The sequence below is a fragment of the Cyphomyrmex costatus genome, unplaced genomic scaffold, assembly GCF_001594065.2.
Source record: "Cyphomyrmex costatus isolate MS0001 unplaced genomic scaffold, Ccosl1.0 scaffold133, whole genome shotgun sequence".
Classification (NCBI taxonomy): Eukaryota; Metazoa; Arthropoda; class Insecta; order Hymenoptera; family Formicidae; genus Cyphomyrmex; species Cyphomyrmex costatus.
This window is the reverse complement of record NW_017275315.1, coordinates 1-22788: the sequence shown is the minus strand read 5'-3', so window position 1 is coordinate 22788 and position 22788 is coordinate 1. Positions and strand designations below refer to the sequence as shown.

General features: G+C 36.9%; 2 protein-coding genes across 2 annotated transcripts; one reads left to right on the top strand and one right to left on the bottom strand.

Moving 5' to 3' along the window:
• Positions 1-1520: 1520 nt before the first annotated feature.
• Positions 1521-17101, top strand: bbg (PDZ domain-containing protein big bang). The gene is made up of 7 exons (XM_018551035.1): positions 1521-1921; positions 11935-12585; positions 12806-13773; positions 14029-16549; positions 16633-16788; positions 16932-17000; positions 17064-17101. The coding sequence occupies exons 1-7, from the start codon at positions 1768-1770 to the stop codon at positions 17099-17101; spliced, it is 4557 nt and encodes a 1518-aa protein (XP_018406537.1). The 5' UTR covers positions 1521-1767.
• A 3618-nt stretch (positions 17102-20719) lies between these two features.
• mRpL24 (mitochondrial ribosomal protein L24) lies at positions 20720-22576 on the bottom strand. Its single transcript, XM_018551067.1, has 5 exons — positions 22379-22576; positions 21610-21792; positions 21284-21486; positions 20994-21180; positions 20720-20824 (listed from the first exon to the last, which is right to left on the bottom strand). Exons 1-5 carry the CDS (start codon positions 22472-22474, stop codon positions 20738-20740), a joined length of 756 nt encoding a protein of 251 aa, XP_018406569.1. The 5' UTR covers positions 22475-22576; the 3' UTR covers positions 20720-20737.
• Positions 22577-22788: the final 212 nt, after the last annotated feature.

The following is a 22788-nucleotide window of genomic DNA, read 5'->3' as shown; positions in this document are numbered from 1 at the left end:
ATTGACAATATTTCTAACGCTCGTATGTGTAATCCACGGATAGTTGTAAGTCTAAATGCGTTTCCAGATAAACTCTCCTGCTCACCCACGCTACCGCTTAGCCAAGTATGCTAAACGCATTTATTCCACCGATACACGTCGCGGCCATGGCCCGCGCACCGTTTGCTTCTTTCTCTCGCCTCCTTTCTGTTCGCCACAATGCTGTTTTCAGTGGCAGGCCTCAATTTGCCGTAATTATTATGTTTATCTTCCTCATTCACTTAAGTCCGCACACCAACTTCGACGATCCGGTCCTTCGTGTTCGTCGTTCGACGCGGCGGCAACACCAAAACGCCGTTGTGAACGACAGGTATCCGTGTCTTCTTTCATATATGTGATTTACAATATAGACTTGACACTTTTTTTTAGTTATTTAGTAGAATTAAAATGTCTGTCCACCGGTTATAACTACAATGATGAGAGATTTATTGTTTCTATTATATACGTAAAAAGTGGAGAGAAGCCGAAGCCTACTTTTTAAAAGAATGCTATCGACAGCCGAGTTGCTCGTAATTATTCGCTGCAATATAATAAGCAAGCGAAATTCAAGGTTCAATCAGTCTACGAATGAAACGTTCATCTATGCACGTGCGTAATCCGTTACATTCGCGTTCACGAGCGTTACATGCGTATATGGCTGGATTGCCACGCGCCAATCGTTACATCCTGGAAGGGGTGGGTCTACCACCGATCTACTGTGTCAAATCCAATTTGCGTGATCCTTTCTCTCGGAAACGACACGAAATCCTCGTCACGCCCGGCAATTTGTGTAGAGCTCGGCTCGACGGCGCGGCGGCGGCGTGCCGACTGCACTTTCGACGAGCGTGAGAAGCGAGTGTCGGAATGTTGCACCTACGAAGAAAATAACACGACTTAGCGAGCTTCTCGATCACTGGCTAGACACGGCGTGTACAGAACACGCATTAACCGTTCTATAAAATCCACCTCGGGCGTTACAACTTTATCCGATCGCGGTCTGAAAATATATTTCTTCCCCCGGCTTCTGCGATCTCGCGATGCAACGCGATGCAACGCGATGCAGAACGATGCTCGTGCGACGTCCGGTTCCTTACGTGCACCACGTAGCCACGCGCCGATCATTACGATCGCGAGAAGGCGGTAACTACCACCGATCCAGTTTGTCAAACGCAATTTGCGTGATCCTTCCCCGCCGCGGAAACGACACGGAATTGACTCGGCAACACGCCCGATAATTTACGGTTTTTGTACCGCAGACCTTGTGGCGCGTGCAGTAATGAAAGCAGATATAATATTACGACTGACTTTTTCTCAAGGAGAATAGATTTAATGGGATTGAACGCGATCGATGTAACTCGGAATATAGCTTTCGGACGAGAGAAATCGTCTCTCGCTGTGTCATCGTTCGATATTCTTTTGTAAAGGTGGATGTTTAGATTGGATCGAATTGTATGCCGTGGCTCATGCATTTCTCGAAGTGAAAAAAAAAAGTTGAGGACTTTTCTTGGTACGACTGGCCCTTGACTTCTCGGTACCACCACGTTAGTGGCATTCACCACATCGGTCCGGTCAAAGTAGAGTTAGCACGAACGGATTGTTTCTGCGGCCGAGCGAAGGCCTTTAGGAAAGTGTAAAGAGCGTCTACAGCGAGAAAGAGAGAACAAGAAGGGCGAGAGGAGAAAGAGAGAAGGAGTGACAAAGTAACTCTGGCGAGCCGGATGAGACGCAAGGAAGAGAGAAAGAACGAGGATGGAGCAAGAGATGAGCGTGGGGAGAAGAAAGGAGGAAAAGGTTAGCGAGGAGAGGAGAGGAGAGAAGGCGGTTCGAGGAGTTGAGAAGAAGAAGAAGAAGAAGAAGAAGTTAAGATGGTCCAGCTCAGGCAGCATCACCACCGCAGCCGGAGGTGATGACCTGCTCAAGGCCACCCGCTCCCAACCTCTCGGACCGAAGAGGGGAACCACTTTTCTTATTTTTCGTTGCTCCCTTTTCTCTCTTTCGGCTCCTTACAGCTCTCGATCTTTCTTGCTCTTTCTACTTCCTTCCTTCTACCCCTCTCTCTGTCTCTGTCTCTCTCTCTCTCTCTCTCTCTCTCTCTCTTTCTTTCTCACTCGTTTCCGTGCATCTGCCCTTCTTGGGCTCGCTGAACTTTGCATGATCCTTTCTCTCTTTCCTTCTATATCTATCTCGCCTTTTCCCTTCCCCTCATATTCTTCCTATACTTCTAAATTTGTTCGTAAAATAATTGATTGTTGCAAAAAATATTGTGAAATCTATAAAATAATTCAAAGCCTGCACGCTTTTAACTCTAGATTTTTCAAAAATCAAAATTAGTTACATCTAAGTGCACATTAAATGAAAGGTCATTGTAAATATAACACAGATTTTACTTCACTAGTTTTCTACTTTTGAATATTTTGAAAAATGACTAATTTAGTAACTAATGGTTATGCGCAGTATTTTTTAAATTTATTAGGATATCCACAAAAACAATTCACGTAAAACTCACAATACGTTCACGTGAACAAAAGAAAAATCAACCATAATACGAGAAGTCGTAAAATAACTAAAATCACACAACTAATCCGCTTGCCGCCGCGAGTGTTCACCAGTCAAGAATGCAGTACATCGTCGACACAATATAAAAAAAGTCAAGTCCTTCATTCCCTAACCGTTCAATTCGATCGACTGCTTTTCGCAAATGCGATCACCCAAACGCGAAACGTGCATGCGCGGATTAAATCTGATAGAAGAAATCTCAAATAAAATAATAAAGTTTCCTGCCATAATATTAGCCATAATCAAATTTATTAATAATTATCATACGAAATTTATTATTGTAGAAATAAAGATCGTGTCAGCAACATTTTTGATGAGTGTACTAAATAAAGAAATAATTCAGGACTTTATAGGGACTTCGCGCATTTTGATGCAGTTGCACAATTCGGTGTATCTGGTGTTTAATAAACGCGAGTCAACTGGAGTCAACGGTGCAGCTGTGCCGACGGCAAACTGTTACCTCGATTCATTATCAGTGACCTCTTTGTATACGTCTCTTTCATAGGACTCCTCCGTACGACCGCGGCGTTAATTTTTCTTAATTGAAATGTCATCCACAGAGTGATTCCGTTGATAATTGCAAGCGTATACATATTAAAAAAATCTATTTTACATAAGAGTATTATACGCGTGATTTAAAGATACGAGTTATTGTTCATTTTAATCTGATTTTTTTTTTTTTCTTCACTTGTCGCCTTCGGGCAACATTGTTACTTTCGCTATTTCGACAAAATGACAGTGATTTCTCGTACGATTGTAGTTACGGCTAGTGAACAGAGTTATACCCTTTCCCGCACAAACGTGCTATGCTTAAAGGTTGATACGGTAATGGTTACACACCGTGTACAATAAATAAAAGTACGTGCACATTTGTTGCAGCGCGAGATGACGAAGCAGACCGCGTGAGCAAGATTGCAGAATATACGAAGGAGGAAAGCAAGAACCCGAGCAAAGGTAGAGACAGATAGAAATTATTAAAGATCTATAAAATAATCATACTTCTCTTTCGTAGATCTAAATACCTCGAAAGTGCACGACTTTTTTTTACACAATCGACGAAAACGGCTTAAATGATAACAACGTAGGGTCGCAAAAACTCCTTTGAGAGATCAGCATATTACTTTCCCGAACGATCTTATCGCGGAAACATTAAGGTATGACTCGACGATTTCAACAATACTATTGCATTTACGCGCAGTGGGCCGTAGATTGTATTCGTCGTCGTCGGGTAAGAATAATTCCGGGTTACGGCGTCGTGTCAACTTCTTCGTGAAATGAAAGACGAAAATGTCAGACGGATATACCGTCGATGGTCGATGTGCCGGATCGGCCGGATCGGTAACAATAGAATTAAGCCACGTGAATACCTTGCAGTTTACGCCGATCTCTCGTCCTTCGGCTGGGTGAAAGTCTGCAAGAATTCGCCCTCGATCGTGTTGCGAACTTCACATTGAGATCCTCCTGACATGTCACGATCTCGCTCGAAACTAGTAACGCTGGGTAACAAACACCTCACGTTGTCTTGTAAAACAGCAACGTGTACCGTGCCAATCGTGCTATTGCCCGCCCGAATGTCGAAGTCACGATTCTTAATCAAAATAGAAAGAAACTCTTAAAATCTGTAATTTACAGCCTAATCGAGTAATCAACAAAGTTATCCCAAGTTATTAAGATATTAAAGTACTAATCGCTTTTACAGAGAAGTAAAAGATTTAAAGAGTATAGCACATAACGCGCGCGTCGATGGAAGAGAGATCAAAGTGCGACGGGAAACGGAGGCATCCTAATAATCATCTAATTTTTTCCGATGTAAACATCGAGCCATTCGTTAGCATTATGGACTCGCTAGACTGTGGATATAATAACGAATGACTTTCTCCTCGTCTTTTATCTTTGCACGCATAGATATATACGTTATATCCTCGCAGTTTTGTCTCGCGGACGCGGTAGTTCCGCGCGAGTATATATGCAACGAACGGTCGCTATCGGTCTTTTTCCATTTTTCCGTAAAAAATTAATTGGATAGGATTCTCGCGGAGTGATTCGCTTCCTACTCGTTTTACAGCCCGCTCCCACGAAGGCACGAGCGAAGTCGGCGATAGTAAGCGTCATCGGCCTCTCGAAGCACGTACATCGGACCGCCGCGTTTAATGCCAATGTTTCCGCATTCTGGAATCTTATTTCTGAACGGGGAATATTCGCTGTCTAGCCGCTGCAGTGGCAAAAATGTGCTGCCGACTGCCGACTGCTCACGCCGTGTCAAATCCTCACGGAAAACCTCGCGCGAACATCAGCCAGACATCGCGCCGCGCCACGCCGCACCATGTCGAGATTTTATGGTCTGCATATACTCGACTGCATACTGCATAACGCTAGGTAGTCCAAGATTTGTTCGAGAGAATGGCCGATTTTATCGTAGATAGATATCGTAGAATAGAATTAATCGTCATTGCGCGAAGCGACACTTCCGCGATGTAAAATTTTATTTCTGCCCACGAAACACACACATCGGGCCGACACCTAACGGCGAAGATATGACGTTGAGCTTGGTTGAATCTTTTACTATTTTATTAGGAGTTGGAGAGTTTACGGATTCGATAGAAAAAAGACATATTCCTGATATTCCGATCGATTTCTCATGCTTTCAATAAGAGGTTTAAGCGCATATTTAGCAACGGCATTTCGGCGTCCCTCCTCACGAAATGTGAGAATTAATTCGCGGCGTGCAGGACGTTAAATGAATTTCTCGCGATATGACACTTCTCACTTCCGCGCGAGAATATGTCAAGAAGTTAAATGTGATAAATGGACATTATGCCCGCGTCGGCACGATGTAATGCGAATCCGCGTCTTATTTAAGGATCTAACCATTCGCGACAGCGCACGATACCACGATGTATCATGGAAAAGGTATGGAAAGGTAGAAAGGTGATGTGTAATACGTGAATTAGAATGTGAGATTACCGAGCAAAATGTTGGATTTCGCAACACCCATTTGTATCAACTATATCGGCTATCCCTTTATTTGAGTTCATCGTTCGAACGACACGGCGGTTCGGCATGGATTATTTAATATCTGCATTACGTTGTTATTACGCTGAACGCTATCGGACATTTCTTCTCGTGTAACTTTGTGAACGGTTGTTGAGCACGAAGGAACGTGCGTACAAAAAATCGAATTGCAAAAACCGGAATGTTACGCGGAATAGTCATGAATTGCTGAGCTGTTATTAATACGAATAATCTTTACAAGACAACGATCAGACAAGTATTAGGGTAAACCCGGTATATACGCCGCACCTATCGAAAACTTAATTTATCAATTATTATTTACTATGTTTAAAGTAAATTAATTATATAAATAGAATCTTTGTATCATCTACTACTATAAAAAAAATATTAGAAATCTAAAATAATTTATTTTCCATATTAAAAAGTAACTTTTTCAAACCCCTGCATTTTTGCCATTTATCCCATAGGGGGGGGATAATATGGCCACTCATATATAATTCATAAGAAAATCACAAATAATCTATAAATAAGATGTAAAATGACGACGTAACTTGCATTGTTTATTAATATATGACAATTTTTATTGTTCAGAATGAAAAATGGAATACAAATAGGACTTAACACAATTTTTTAAAATAGCTTCAAATCTTTGAAAATAATCTTTAAACGTTTAAGATTTATCAACATTTATGCATTAATGCAATGTATAATTGTTAGAATTAACAAAAACTTCTTAAATAGAGCGTCTGTGCTGCGGCACAGCATCCCGCTCGCTAATAATGCAGTATATCCCAAATAGATGGGATATATATGACAACTAATTAAACAAACAATACAGGAGCAAAGCACTTGTATTTTGCTATACAACATGCTTTACTATTCCTCTACACATATGTATTGCAAAATAACCACTAAGTCTTTTACACGCTCTATAATAATCATTTTATGTAGATTATAAATTATGATGGCACTACTTATTACAGTAAAAAATCGATTTAACTCGCAATAATTTCATTAATATTAATAGTAAAGAACTAAAATCATAACATAATACTAATATACCATAAAGGCATGTAACAAAGTAATTGACGGAAATTTATCCCCACTCCTTCTATTTTTTCTGACTTCTGCGGCGTATTTGCTGACGCGGCGTATATATATCGGGTTTACCCTACGTGACGAAATGTAAGTAGCAAGGAATACGAAGTCGCTCCTAAATCGCTGTAACTCGAGATCAACTTTTTAATGCTCAATGTATTAAGTTGCTTTATCCAGTCTAAGTCATGAAAAGAAGCTCGCTTTTTCGAAAGTAATAAATTACGACATCACGAAGTGATGTATGTTGGAAGATATAGGTATAAAATTGGATAAAATGTACACAATGTTACAATACAATCTGTGCTATCCAGTTTTCTCTCCAACATCGCTTTTTTACTTCAAAGATGATATAATTAAACAAACTAAATTTCTCAGAAAAAGGGAAAAACTATTTTTTAATTTAACTAAAAATTATTGACTAAGAAAATAACATTAGTAAAAAAGAATATAGGTATGTATTTTCAGAAACATAATCAAATGTTATTTTTGTCATTTTCACAATTCTTAAAAAATCATCCTTTTTGTTGTTGAGTTGTGACACAATTTTAACATCCAACAAAGTTATAACAAATCTAAGATAATTCATCAAACATCAGTATAACTCAAAATGTGTCACTTTTATAGAAAGTATAATATATTATTTCGTTAAAAACTACACCAGTGCTATTTGGCAGACGAAAGTTAATTTTCTTTCGATGATCGCCAGAGTATTCTTTATCTAATTCAGAAACTAAAGAATTAAATTTTTTTATTTGTGTCATTTTTGAAATAAGAGAGAACGACGATATGTTTCTTTAGAAAAAATCAACGAGCCGATACAAAGAACATCGCGTTTCACTCGGCATTTGAAAATCAATGATTTATCCGCTGTAACGCGCGGATTTATTGCTAAATACATTGCTTCACAACAGACAATATATCATTTGAGACGTTTAACGACGCGAATGTCGCACGATCATCATATCGGCTGATGAAACAAAAAGAGGGAGACCATTATATGAGAATATCCAGTACATTGACGCAACGCGGGCAATTCGGATCTCGGTGCCAAGGACAAGTATGCTTTTAGTGGCGGCACTGATTTTGCGGTTTGCCTCCTTTCTTTTTTCCAAAATAGTATTCCTCGAAGAAAGCCGTTTGCCACTCATTGCGACAGACGTAATCTTCACTTTCAGAAACTATATGAACGATGATGTAATTTACAACCGTAATTTACCTTATGGTATAACCACTATTATCATACCTATACAGCATCATGCATATGGGCGTGAATAATAAGAATTATCTTAGTCACGATAGAGTAAAATTGCATCCTTAACCCAGACAGCACACAACATCCATTGGACATCCAGACTTGGTTTCAATCTGGTCCATACGTCCATGGATTTAGTACGAATGTTTTAAAAACGTACGTTATTCAACGTATAAAGTGTTTACATTTGAACATTTAAAAAATGTTTATCTCATGCAAAAAATTTTCTAAGTCTGCTTGTGACGTATTGCTTTCGTTGACTTGCGAGGTGAAAATTTTTTTATGATCGCACGAGGAGTTTTACTTTTGATATCTCCGGTAATGCGAAATATTATTAAATTAAAGCTTAATTCAGATATGCAACAAGCGACAAGCAACAATAGCTTGCTGCTCGCAATCATAATAGTTAGGAATCATTTTGCTTTCAGTGTGCAAATTTGTCTGGATTGTGGTCAAAAATTTATTTAATATATTAATTTAGTCCAGTTTTAGTCCATTGCATCCTAAAATGGACGTTTTTAAGAAGTCCAAAATGGTAACACTGGATATTTTTAAAACGTTTTTAAAATATCCATGGATCTAATCTGGATGTTTTTAATATGTCCAAACGTCCAACATGTACGTTTTAAATACATTTTTTAAACATTACTGTGCTGTCTGGGAATATCGTTCACTGATCTACTGTTTCTATAATATTCTAACAATTGTTACAGTTATATGTATACAATTTGCAGAATATAAAAAATATACGTATTAAACATATATCGCAGATATAAATGTCGTAAAAATTTTCCGATGTGTTTGCGCATCGCGGTTTAGATTTATAAACTTTACTGTTATGCTCTCTCTTATCTTATACGTCAATCTAATTTCAATCTACAAATTGATGCGTTCTACCGTTTTTATTAATGAATCAATTAAACGTTCACGGAATTATCAAGCGACGTAACTCATAGTGGCATGACAAAATCATCGGTTCATCTTAAAGCCGATTATATCGCATAGCGGTATACTCAGGTCAGCATAGATCGTCCGGTTTGCGTCCTACGACTTTTCTTCGGCGAGCAAACGGTTTCGTTTCGTTGACACATTCCATAAGATTAATCGACTCACGTAGCAGTTCGGGTGACATCCGCAAACTGGTATACAAGACACAGATCTACGAATTCCAAGAGAAACTGTTATGTCTCATGTAGCTAATTTATGACGCGTATGTGCCTCTGTAGCTATTTCGCTATTGTTTCGGTGGATTAAATTAAAATAAATTCGAACATTTGCATGAAATATTGTAACAACAACGAAGATGACATCCAACGCAAATCAAAGAAGAAAGGGGACTCGGAGAGTGATGAATGAAGTGATATACGTAAATACACGCTGATTTTTCTCATACGGTATAATGTTCGCAAAGAACATAATTCCGAGCAGGAAAATTAAAAATGTGTTCGCGTGGTAGCACATGGAAAACGCGAGACTATCCCTCCTTTCGTACATGAAAGCGCTTGATGTTGGTGCTAACCGCGGAAGCTGGCCTCGACAGGCAATGTCGCCCAGTCTTACGACAGCCTTCTTGCCAGTACGAACGAGAATTTCTACTGTTGTTTCCTCCTTTACCACGACGATACATCAACGTTCTTCTGAGAATCGTTTCGTGCCGACTAAACTCAGACTCGCGCAAAACGCACAATAAACTTCTTCCACGTGAAAGTTTGCCATAACTGCCAGCTGAGTTATGTACTCTTCAATAATTAAAATTAATTACCTGCCAACTTAATACTCGCAAAGTTGGATTGTAAAACAAGAGTGGCCCTCGCGAATTCTGAATGTTGTGCCTGCCGTTTAATCAGGTATATCTTGTAACGTATATTATCTGTTTTTTATCAGTTACTACTATCAATTTAATGCATTAGTGAATGCAAAGTGCACATTATTGAGTCTCTATCTTTCATATGTTTTTCTAGATTTGTTATCTCTATCAGTATTATACATATAATTTACTATGAAAGAATATTAAAAAATAACAGATAAGATCTTAATTTACATAATTTGTTTAGCTGATTGGTTATAAAGATGTATTAATTATAACTTCACAAACTCGTAATCAAATATTTGTCAAGACAGAAATATAGTACAATGTCTGACACTTGCGAATATTTTCTATTGCTTTATCATTTTGAGACAATATAAAAGCAATTTCGTTTCAAAAAATTATATCATTTCTTAATTTATTTAAATCTAATATTACTTTATTTTATATTATATATATTTATTTGTATAATGATTATCATTCATTTAAATTATTTATTGAGAATTTTTATAATTAAGTATCGTACACACATCGCATTTTGTAGTTGATTTGCCAACTAAATAAATGTTGAATTGTACAGAATAAATATAAGATTCACGTATACTCGAATACATTCACACACACAATAACACGTGCAGTGTCTCTGATAGCGGTACAAATATGGTGCGATTGTCTGGATGATGCATCGAAAACCATCAAGTTGCGCGAAAGTTGCATCTGTTGCACGTGCATACGATCGACGATTAGTTACGTCGTACTGTGCACTACGCCAGGAATGTTAATCAGGAGTTAGCGCGGTGCGCTTTATTAACCGTGAATTAAAATTAGTCATAGTTTCGCAGTATGACGGCATACGTAAGCGTTCGGCAATGCGACATTATATACCACCAATGATTTATAATTTACGAGCAGTTGGATATTTTAAGAATCTCATTTGCACACTCGTAGATAGATAAAGAAAGTTCAAACTAAAACTTTGCATTGCGATATTCATTATGAAAAATTACGTTGTTAATGGTACTGTAACTTACTCGATTTAAATATTCCTACTTAAACTAAATAACATGCAAAAGTTTTATCAGTAGGTTTAGAATGTGGAAATCCTTGAAACCATGCAAATATAAATAAACTAAATAATCTGTGTTTTCGAATTGAGCGAGCAATTTAGAGATCTCATAGTCAAAATAAAATAACAAGTTAAAAGCAAAAAAATTAAAATGTAAAATGTAAACAAACAAATTAAAATAAAATATTTTGAATAAAATTTAAAAATCGAAGTAAATTTCAAAGAAACAGGATGAGATTAATATGAGAGACAAGTTTTTTTTTTAAACTCACATTTTATGATTTTACGAATGAAACGCAGCACTTTAAAATAGAAAGAAACTGAATTCTCTCTTTAGAATATATTGAACTCTGACAAATGTGAAAGATCGCAAAATAGCACGTTTGCGATTCGTCAGACGAAAAGCATGAAAAATCGAAGAGATGATGTCATTTTTTAAACGATAATACGTTCACTGCGATGTATAATGTGTTGATATATGCGCGATGAATCATTCAAGCGATTTGCTGGTTCGCTATTTAATAGTGCAAATATAATATTTTTACGGATGCATTTCCTTTACGAAAGAATTCTTAAAGTATAGTATAATAGTACATATTATATTAAAGCAGAAGAACATTGAAATAAGATTTACGAAATGTACAGAAGAATTTTTAATGAATTGACTTTGTGTCATAAATATATAACAGCAAAAGCCCGTTTAAAGAATAGCATATTTTTAAATATCTTACGAGAATCTATGATGTTTGATTAAGCAAAACGAAGACAGTACCATTCAAATTCCATTAACGCAAATTCTATTTCACCTTGAATTCGTTAGCTTATCACAGAAAATAAAATAGACATTCCATATACAAACGATAGCTTGTCAAAACGTAATGGAAAACAGCAGTCACATACATTATATTATCTTTGATTTCATCATATTTAGCAAGAAATTACACAATAAAATCTTATTAGGTATATTTATATTATATTTTATTATAACAAACCTTTTTCATCTAAATTTTATATTTACAAATTCTATATAGCTTATTAATAAACATTAAAATATTTTAGTTACTATATTGTAGTCTTGAACTTTTTGATATCAATATCAAGAATGTTTCTGAAATATTGTTGCAGACACGGTAAATGGTAAGATGGAGAACTGCGGAGGCGGCCAACGCCTGCCCCCGGACGGGGACGAATTTCCAGCAGCGTACCAAGAATTCAACAACAGTAGCAACCAGCCACCGTACAGATATATCGCCACGACAAGGACAGCGTCGATAACTACAAATGATACAGGATTGTGCAACGAAAACGAGTCGTTCCGTACTGGCGAGACTCTTAAAATGCTCGCGAACGATAGCAACGTTGTCGGTTCAAGAAGCATTATTCTACCCGATAGTAAGATGACGTTCACAGGCACTGAAAACGTGAGGCAGGATATAAACAAAGTCGCGAATATGGAGAACGTCCGGTCTGAGGTGGGCAAGGCTACGTCGACTAATGTGGATAATATATGTCAAGATGTGAAGTCCACCGAGATTACTAACGAAGAGAAAAAATCGTCTTATCACACTTCGGAAGATATCGCGAAGAAAAACGCTTCCATCGTCGCGGGAAGTTCTCTTTATTCTTGTCAGACGACTAATAGCAATTTAATGATAAGTGAGAAGAAGATGGAGATCGCTGGATATTATCATAAGGCCGTGACAACGCTCGAAGAAGTGCCAAGCCACGTGGAAAAGGACGCGCCTGTTGATACCCCACCGCCTCTTCCATTGACAGGTACTCATTACTTATCTAGCTTCGAATGAAATCTCTCTTCATCTTTCTTTTCTCCGAAGCAATATATTAAAAATACATAATATCAAATTTAATATTTTCGAAAAGATTGATTCCTCCTCCCATTAAAATTATTTCAAGCATATGATATTTTTATATATTAAATACTCCTTTTTTAATATATTTTTATACTTTTTGCAAAAGTACGTTATGTTATTCACAGGTCCACCAAAAATAGAGCAACAAGTATTGCATACGAGAATTACTCCTACGATGGAAACTCCGCAGAGAAAGTTTTCCTTGAACGGTGATCTTTGGAGACAAGACGACAAGTCCGAGCGATCTGTTCGAGACAAAATCGCAATGTTTTCATCGCAAAGCAATCTTGACACGCCTCTATTTCCCAATGCCATAACAGCGGCAGCAGCCACGAACAACAGCAAACGCCTCTCCAAGTACAAGTCCTCCGAAGATGTTTGCTGCGATGACAAGAGCAACGAACAGAAGGATCGACCGTCCTTCTTCGCCGACAGGACGCAGAGTTCTTTCGATCTCACCGATTCAACCAAGACTATGACTGGGCATGACTCCGCGAAGAAATATAATCAGAGAGCGCTTAGTTTGCCTCAGACTGTTCAACCTGTTCTATTGAGTCCAACTACGCAAACCACGCGGGTTCCAAAGACGCTACCAATTGTTCCGTCGAAATCGTTATCTAGCCCACTGTCAACTTTGTACGACAAGCAGAATTTCTTAAATACGGCGACAAAAAATTATTGTGCAAATACCGCCGAAAGCAGCAATTTACAAAATACCGTGCATTCGAACATCGGTAAAACTGTAAATTCTTGTAACAATTCCACCAACTCGATTAAACCAACGAGCACGCCTTCATTAACGCGAGCTATCAGTTTTTCGGGCCCGACACCTTTTGTGCAAGATCGAGATTCTTTAACAACCGATTCCATCAATAACTCACAAATTTCGAGAACAAATTCCTTAGCGTCCACGTTTAAGCGACCCGGAGAAGATGTTAGGAGGAACAGCTTGAATCAACTGATCGAGCAGAGACGAAGATCAATATCGAAATTACGTGGTCTGGTTATACCGGAAAAAGATACCGTATCAATTGATCAACCTATCGTCGATTTACCGGAAATCAAATCACGAGATTCAATATTATTGCATCAGGTAAGATTTGAAACACAATGCTGTTCAACATTTTGTTTAATTTTTAATTCGATTTTTAATTCGAATATCTTATATAAAGTATTAATCTTTATATTTTATATATATAATATTTTGTAATATTTCGTAATATTTCAAAAAATTGATCAGCTATTGCTTTGAAAAATTTTTTGTGAATAATATTTAATGTCTCTACATTTTATGTATGCAAAAATATTCAAAATAATACATTATTTGCACAATGTACTTTTTTTTCAGATACCAAAGGCAAATATTCAAGATAAATGGGGGTCTCAAAGTTCCTTAACCAGCAACGCCAGCACAACGAGTCAGCCCTTGAAAGCGACAACATCCTTCAAGATGCCGGCACCTCAGATATACTCCAAGTACTCCCCGGCTTTCAAAAGAAAGTCTCTTACGGTTTATGGTACTTCAGTGACGCCAAACTCCACGATAAACGGCAGCAGCCCGATCAAAAGTTCTCAATCAACAGCAATGTCCACATTTTCGGAGCCACCGAAAAGCCTGGAGAGTATTTGCAGCCCAACAAGAAGTGATTACAGCTTCGAGTTTGCTTCAACGACGAGCTCACCAGACGGCTCACGTACTAGACCGAGGACGATGCAGAGGAAAGCTCGCTTAGATTACGATGATTCCGACAATGATTCGGCCGTGAGCAGCTCTCAGAGTAGCATATCTCGCGGCTTCAGTCCGCCGATGTCTCCAGTACCGTCAGAAAGATCTACCATCTCATCGGAAAGATCTTATGTCTCCGCGGAATTAAACTGCCAACGCCGGTCTTTGATCGCAGACAATTTGAGCAGAATTTCAGTCGCACGAGACATCAGAGATCAAACTACTACATCCGATAAAGATCAATTCACCTCCAGGATAGGTGTTCTTGGTGAGCGAACATATCTTGCCGAAAGATCATCTTCCAGTAGCAGCGGGTCAAATCCGCGCTCACCACAGCCAAATGAGTTTGTTTCGAGAAGTTCGCAAATTCCTCAGAGACAATTGAGGCGGTCGAACAGCACCGATACAAATTGCAGCACGTCCTCGACGCTCACATCCGGGTCTCAAGCCAGTGCCGAGTCTTTATCCCGAAGAGTACTGAAGCCGCAAAGTGTGGAGGCGATAAATCGAAAGAATATCTTGGCAAGCGCCAGATGTCGAAGCGGCAGGGATCTCAACGGATCGCCGCTAATCCAGCGCAAGTTCTCAGATGACGAAGATGCTGTAAAAGAAACCGTTCAGAATGGTGGTGCTATTCATCAGATAAGCAATAACTCGGGGAGCGATCCCGCGAGCAAACAAGAGATCAAGATTGCGTATATAGAAGTCGCGGATCCTCCCTTCGCGGAAGATGACGGATCGTTACAGAAGATGGAGGAGAAACCTAAATTGCCACCTAAAATGAGTTTTCCACCGCCAGCTGTTAGACCGCCTAAATCTGAAATGTTGGAGCCATCAAACGATCTTAAAATGTGGGTTCGAGCGGAAGTGAAGACTTTGGCGCGATCAATGGAAGAAAAATCAAAATATGACAAAAGTCCAATCCTTGCAGCTCAAAATTTGGAAACAAGAAATAGTCGTGGCTCCATATTTAACCAACCTGTTATTACAGCGTCCAACGATGATTTGTCTTCAAAAATTAGAACTACGGTAGGCGATACGAAGGTCACCACGATGGAAATGTCGAAACCACAAAGTAAAGCGAATTCAATTCCTAGAAAAAATATGGAAGATCAAAATGATCTTTTGACGATCTTAACGACGAAAAGCCGTTCCAGATCAGCTATACACGTCGACGAAGGAACATTTGGCAGATCAAAGAGTCAGATGAGCCTAGAAGATATACTTGGCGCTAAACCAGATTTGAAGTTATCCCGTACGCAAAATACAGAACCAAAAATTGAAAAGAACGGTATAATGTCAGGCTCGCCACTAAAATCTGCTTGGGAAATTTCGAAGGAAAATCGATACGGGAGAAGAGGCTCTATTACTTCGAACGAGTCCTTGTCGGAGGACAGACCCTTTGTTTCGAAAATACCCACCTTAGGGAGAACTAAAACTGTCGACAGCGGCGATGAGATGACAGAAAGTGTCGAAAGAATAAAAAGTGGTGTAACCGTGTCGAAGATTCCGACATCTCGTGGCTTAAATCGACGCAGTGCCAGTGTCACGGACATGAAGAAAGCCCTGGAAAAGATTGATACCAGTCCTGTGCATAATCAATCACAACAGACCACCGCCAGCAACACTCATAATCGATTTCCAAGTCTAGACAGCAGTGTAGACGAGAATATTGGGACGGAAATAGACACCGATAGATGCTATGGCGAGCAATTTGGCAGTATCAGTTCGCTTGCCAGCAGTACCAGTCTAATCTCGCAACAAGAACTAGCGCAGCTGGTCGAAGAGGCGAGTTTGGAAGAGGCACGTGGAGCGCACGACGTTATAGTCGTTTTGCTTCACAAGGAGAATCCGACCGGCAGCGTTGGCATTACTTTGGCTGGTGGTGCGGATTGCGAAGTGAAGGAGATCACGGTTCATAGAGTACTGACGCACTCCATCGCGGACAAAGACGGCCGGGTGCAGAGGGGTGATAGGATTCTCAGCATAAACGGTCGGAGCACGCGAGGTCTCACACACAGGGAGAGCATGGCGGTACTGAAGCAACCGAGATCGGAGGTCGTGTTGGTCGTGTCGAGGGTCAGGATGGAGGAGGGCTGTAAGCTGAGGTCGCGAACTGCGAGTGTCGAAACCATCGTCGAAGGTAAAACATTTCGCGTGAGAATTTTCACGATCCATTTTGATGATAACGGAATCGATATAAGTAAAGGAACTTGTCTCTCGTAGGGTTAGAGACGAATGGAAACGTGGAGGACACAGCGTGGGGACCACCGTCCACCGTGGCGGTTTACAAGGATGGAGCTGGTCTCGGATTTAGCCTGGAAGGCGGCAGAGATAGTCCCCTCGGAGATAGACCTTTAATCATTAAGAAGATATTCACCGGTAAATTTTCGTACATTAGCGATCGAATTTCATATTAGAGGATAATGATAATTACAACGATAACGATTGTTATATGTATATTAAAATAATTGAGATAATAGAAATTATATTATATGTTATCTGAATTTTATCTTTTACAACAGGAGGTGCTGCCGAGAAAACGGGTGCTTTAAAAGCCGGGGACCAACTGCTTGAAGTAAACGGTAACGATGTAACGCGAATGTCGAGAATAGAAGCGTGGTCTTTAATGAAGAAGCTACACGACGGTGAAGTGAATCTCCTAGTCAGGCATCCTGCCACTAAATCCTCGTGAGAAATACGAAATCCTGATTGTATGATGTAAATGAAATGTAGCAATGTGCCAAGCAAGCGTCTGGATTATTTTTCGATCGATATTTGTTACGTAGGTATAATGGTTAATAAGGTATGTTATTAATTTGTTTTGTTCGAGAGATTTTAGATATGAACCGATGTTATATGCGAGAAGCTTTTTCTATTGTGCTGATAAATTTAAATAATGTCGCTGTTTAGTCAGAATCAAAAATCTCAAATTTGTCGATTTATAAAAAGAGATGAACTATTTAATGATACTATTTTTAAGAGCGTCTAAATTAATCGATAACTACCGTACACATTCATTGCTCTAATAATTGCATTGTCATTTATCATAAATCAAACGTGCATCTTATGCGTAAAAATAGTTTTAAAATAGTATTTTCCGCAGAGAAGATATACAAATTAACGATACAATACAATAGTCTTGATAGGTTCTTTGCAATAAAATCAGTACGCAAAAAGAGATTTAAGATTGCAAGTTTTCAATCTAAATCGACAATGCAATATGCAATCCATATGCAATATTAGACATGGAATTTTTTTATTTCGTAAATTTCGTCAAAAAGCAGCGATATAGTATCTTAATATAGTATATGTTTTGACAACGAAATATATATATATATATATAATATATATGGAAATTTCAATATATGCCATACGCAAATGAATCGTAATATTACGGAAATGAAGTACGTAGGCATGTCAATTAATCATTTAATTAAGCGATACGTTGATAACACGAATCGCTCGTACATTAATTCCATAGTGCCGGCCGTGCAGTAATAGTTCGAATTAAGGATTTGCAACAAGTAAAATAGCTAAGTAGGTAGTTATAATATGAGCCTGATTGTAGATTGCCTATTTCTAATCGATTTTAGCCACCCCGTCGCCTTATTATAGTGGTTCCTGTTACATTAGGATACAAATGATAGAATATTTTCATATGAAACGGTGATGAAATGATGCGCCGTTATATAGCATATAATAAGAGAGAAAATGACGCGAGAGATCGTTTCAGTTTTCTATAAGTGACTCCGATTAAATATTAATTAACTTAATTGGCGATTAACTGATGGAACGGCAACATTTCTAACAATATAAATCGTTATCCTTAATCGAATTTTTCTTTTCTTGTATGAAATAACAAATATTCAATTTTATTATTCATGTTATTAATAAGATAGTACAGTTATTGCTTAATAAGTTAATCGCTGATTATATCAATCAATTAGTTCGAAGTCGCTCATAAATACAATAAAACCACGGAACAGGTTTATGTTAAAGTAATCCTCAAATAAGAGTTTATAGACATCATCTGCTATCCATGGTTCATTCTTTACAAAAAAAATGTTAGAATCAATTTTTTAATACTTATTCAATTTATTTGAATTTATTTAAAAAAATTATTTCAATTCAATAATCTATATATTATACATCATCATTATGATAAATAAATTTGCAAAATAATAATAAAGTATAAATTCCCTTATGTAACTAAACATTGGCAGATCAATTGTTTAAATAATCAAATATTGTTCAAGCTCTTACTTGAGAATTTTTTTATTAAATTAGAAAATTCTTTAAAAAAGGCCATCTTGACGCCATCTCGTGGCTATCCATATAATAAGATAATAAACTTTAAATTTGCTCGCAGCGTAAAGAAAGCGATCGCTACTGAAATCTACAATCGCGCCAATTGAATTTTGCAAAGTTCTTCAGTAGCTTTCGCTGCAAAAGCATTCACGAGATCACGTCGATTGCGATCATCTCGATAAAACTAATGCGCCAACAGCAGTATATAATGTGCTTAATCACGCGAGGATACCGCATCGCCGCGTACATGAATAGAATGCTGTTCGTTCACGATGCGTGTATGTCGAGATATTATCAGCGAAAAATTATCCCTGGCACGAGGCGCGACGTTTTGCGCGATTAGTCGTTTTACAGGCAGTAAGGATATAACGGGATGAAATATAATTATATTTCAAACGCGAGATCTTGGGGTCCGAGACGAGGGAAAGGAAGATGGCGAACAGTCGCGCTAAAGACACGCTCCCCGCTTCGCGCTTCATTTCCTGATTATCATTCTCCCCACACCTGTTATATCTTTATTAAGAATGTAGCGGGATAAAATACGACTTACCGATCTCAGTGTAAAGACCCGGAAGTCGAATAGAACCAGCGGGAGAACTAACAATGGAAAAACGGCTCTTCTCGTAAACGCGCATTTATCCGTAGCGGTGACTTTTTTTCGAACTGAATACCGCAGCGATCGACGCGCAACCGCGACATCTCGTCTGACGTGAAGTGCGCCGCGAAGACGGATTCTTCGATTAATTTAAATTGATTTTCGCAAATCCATTCTCCAGGCAGCATCATGTTCAAAATTTGAACGTAAGACGTCTTCAAGATGCCATCAAAACGTTTTTTTTTTTTTTAGACATTATACCTTATCGCAACAGTTATAAAGAGATTTTTAAGATATCATAAGACATCTTAAAAATGCCTTTATAATGGCTGCAAATAGAGCTTTGCTATTATTATAAAGTTCTTTAATATGATTGATTCATTTAGATTCAATGATGAACTAAAGGCAAGACTAATTATTATATATTAAGGAACTCTACAACAGTTACAAAACTGTTTTCTCCGCTGAACGCAGCTATTATAAAGACATTTTTAAGATGTCTTATGATATCTTAAAAATGCCCATAAACTGTAAAAATTCAATTGTAGTCTCTCGATTATTCTTTTTGCATTCGACTACAATTAGTCAATTTTTACGGCTTATGACGAAGATAAGCGCAAGACAATCTTACGACTCATTTTGGACATGTTTTACTATCTGGACTATTTGACTTGAATTTTGAATTAAATGTTCGATATTTCACTGCTTCTCACACATTTCAATTTTCGAAAAATAGAATTCTCTTGAAAAAAAAAAATCTTTTCCCGCTATCTTGCGTCCATATGGCCATAAATTTTCAACATCATTGAAACGTGGACTGATCGATCGTTAGCTCAATTTCATTACAATCAGAATGCGCAGAGTTAAGGGAAGTGTCATACATAACAGAATATATAATATAAAGGAATATATATTTAAATATAATACGAAAGCATTTCGGGATATGCATTTATTAAAATTTTGTGCTGTGATATGTATGAATGACACGATTTAGCATAAAACAAGCAACTATTGATTGAAATACTAATCAATATTATTACGTATTTTAATCCAATGTAAATTCGTTATATATATAAAGCACTGAATTGTTCGTTTTTTTATTATTTAATGTTATAAATGCTCTTTTTATTGCGTACTTCCTATGCAAAGCGTTACAAACAGGGACTCCTTATACTATCTTTTGTCGAAAATATAGAATCTCTCAATATCAAGAAAAAAGTTAAAATTAATAAATTATTAAATGGATAAATCATATTGGAAAATGCATTTTTCACGCGTTTTTTCGTTCAAAGATTATGAGGTTTCTTGAGTTGTATTAGAAAACTATGTTCCCATCCCTTTTGTTCGTTTAAAATATATTTATTAAATACTATAGCTGTATATTGAAAATAACAGCGAATTGTATATATATATATATAAGAATGATTAATACCAATAAAATTTCTTTGGAACACGATCTTCTTTAATACCCATTTGTTCCATGATATCCATCTCGAATGTCTTTAATGCTGGCTGTAAATAAAAAACATACATTTATTTTTTGTCTCTACACAAATTTGTCTGTCACTTTATAAATATTGTTATGAAATCTTCATTCATTTTCTACATATACACAATGTATAATTTCTTAATAAGATCTATAAATGAAAATAAATAGACAGATTCGTGATATTTTACATACTTCGAAAGTTATTTTCTCCACATCAGCTTTAGTTGTATCTTTTGCTTGTTCTTGATAAAGTTGAGGTAATTTGTAATCTATCGTTTCTTGACTCAAAATAGGAACAGGAATAATTCTACCAGATCTCACAGATACTCGTACATGTTGACCATCCTCTGTGAATCGCCATTCTATCGGAGTTGCTTGCCTGCAACGATTTAATTTGTAAATTAGTATAAATATATCAAATATTGATATACTATAAATTTATCTTTATAAAATAAATTCTTTAAAATATAACAGATACTTACATATCTGAAGGATCAACCAATTGCACTTGTGAAGTCACTAATAATGGTTGTTCTTGCTGTACATATATAGGAGGATATTTTTTATTTATCTTCATACATTCCAGCTTCATATTAAGTCCTTCAACAATTACCCAATTTCTTTCTTGATAAATTTCTTTTACAATTCCTTGCTTTCCTTTATCTTTTCCTAATAAAATCTCTACCTAAAAAAATATCAATTTATACAAATGTTATAACACTTATATACTAAAGTACAATAATATTACACTAATGTCATCTTTTATTTTTTAACTTTTTATAAGAAATTAATCAAAAAAATAACATACTCTATCACCTCGGAAGAAACTCCAATTCTTAATAGGTTCCACATGAATAAAGTGATGATGTTTATTAGGAGCATTATCACGACGAAATTGATGAGTCCATGGACGATGTATTGAGAAATGAAATCGTTTCCTTTCAATCGTACGTGGCAAATAATTTGGCTTGTTAGGTGTCTTCCAATAAACCTTATTACATTAACAAATAAAAAAAATAGGAATTAATAATTAACTAATTTGTCAGCAGAGTATAATAAAACTTTAATTAAATTTTCATTAATTTGAGTAACAATTAATTTTATAATAGACACCACTTGCAAAAGTAAACAGTTTTCAAGTTCAGCCATTCAAAGTCCAAAAATGAGAACTCATCCATTTAATACTGTTCTCACAAAAAACATGTATAATATTCTAAAAATATATATACTCTTATATTTTTTTCTTTATGTAATATTTGTTATGTACTAATTTTTAAACACTACCTATATACTAGACTTTATTAATTGCTTATTTTTAATGTTATTTCTACCAATGTAGTTTAATTTAGATCTAAGAATTGGAAAAAGATGAAGAGTAAGTTGAACTGAGATTAAAGTTAATCTATTCTATATACGTTGATAGAAAAGAACACAAACTATATTGATACTTTCGATCAGCATGAAAAGTGAATTATAATATATTAAAAATTCATCACATATCAAAATATAATTTTCATAAACAAACACAGTTTATAATCTTTAGCAATGCACAGGAACAATTTGACAATTGTACAAACCTGTGCCTTAGCTCGTTCTATGTAACTATCTGGTAAATTTGAATATTTCTTTGACCACTCTCCTACGCGTCTTAACAAACTGGATGTTAATCTCATGTCTACTCCTTTAATTATAGCAAAATACTATATGAATACTCTTATATCATCTTATACCCACTGACACCCACTGATATGAATACCCTTGTATTTATATCATGGTTGGAACCATGGTGGAAATATACAAGGTGAAGTATTGCGCATAATGGTGACAGCGTGAATTAGTAAACCAATCAGAACGTGATACCATTTGTAGGCGCGCATTTTAAAATCGGAATCAAATATATACATTTTAATAACATATATACATCTTTAAAAGAAATTTACCATATTTCATATTCAATTCCTCTTCTCTTCGATTGATAGCTTGCAGC

What these genes read in the sequence shown, in the direction of transcription:
- bbg (XM_018551035.1), top strand. Translation starts at nt 1,768, where the DNA reads ATGGAGCAAGAGATGAGCGTGGGGAGAAGAAAGGAGGAAAAGGTTAGC. An exon ending in TGTCGAAACCATCGTCGAAG is followed by an intron (nt 16,550 to 16,632) that starts GTAAAACATTTC and finishes TGTCTCTCGTAG; the next exon opens with GGTTAGAGACGAATGGAAAC. An exon ending in TGAAGTAAACGGTAACGATG is followed by an intron (nt 17,001 to 17,063) that starts TAACGCGAATGT and finishes ACGGTGAAGTGA; the next exon opens with ATCTCCTAGTCAGGCATCCT.
- mRpL24 (XM_018551067.1), bottom strand. Translation starts at nt 22,474, where the DNA reads ATGAGATTAACATCCAGTTTGTTAAGACGCGTAGGAGAGTGGTCAAAG. An exon ending in TAGAACGAGCTAAGGCACAG is followed by an intron (nt 21,793 to 22,378) that starts GTTTGTACAATT and finishes TAATGTAATAAG; the next exon opens with GTTTATTGGAAGACACCTAA. An exon ending in TTGGTTGATCCTTCAGATAT is followed by an intron (nt 21,181 to 21,283) that starts GTAAGTATCTGT and finishes AAATCGTTGCAG; the next exon opens with GCAAGCAACTCCGATAGAAT.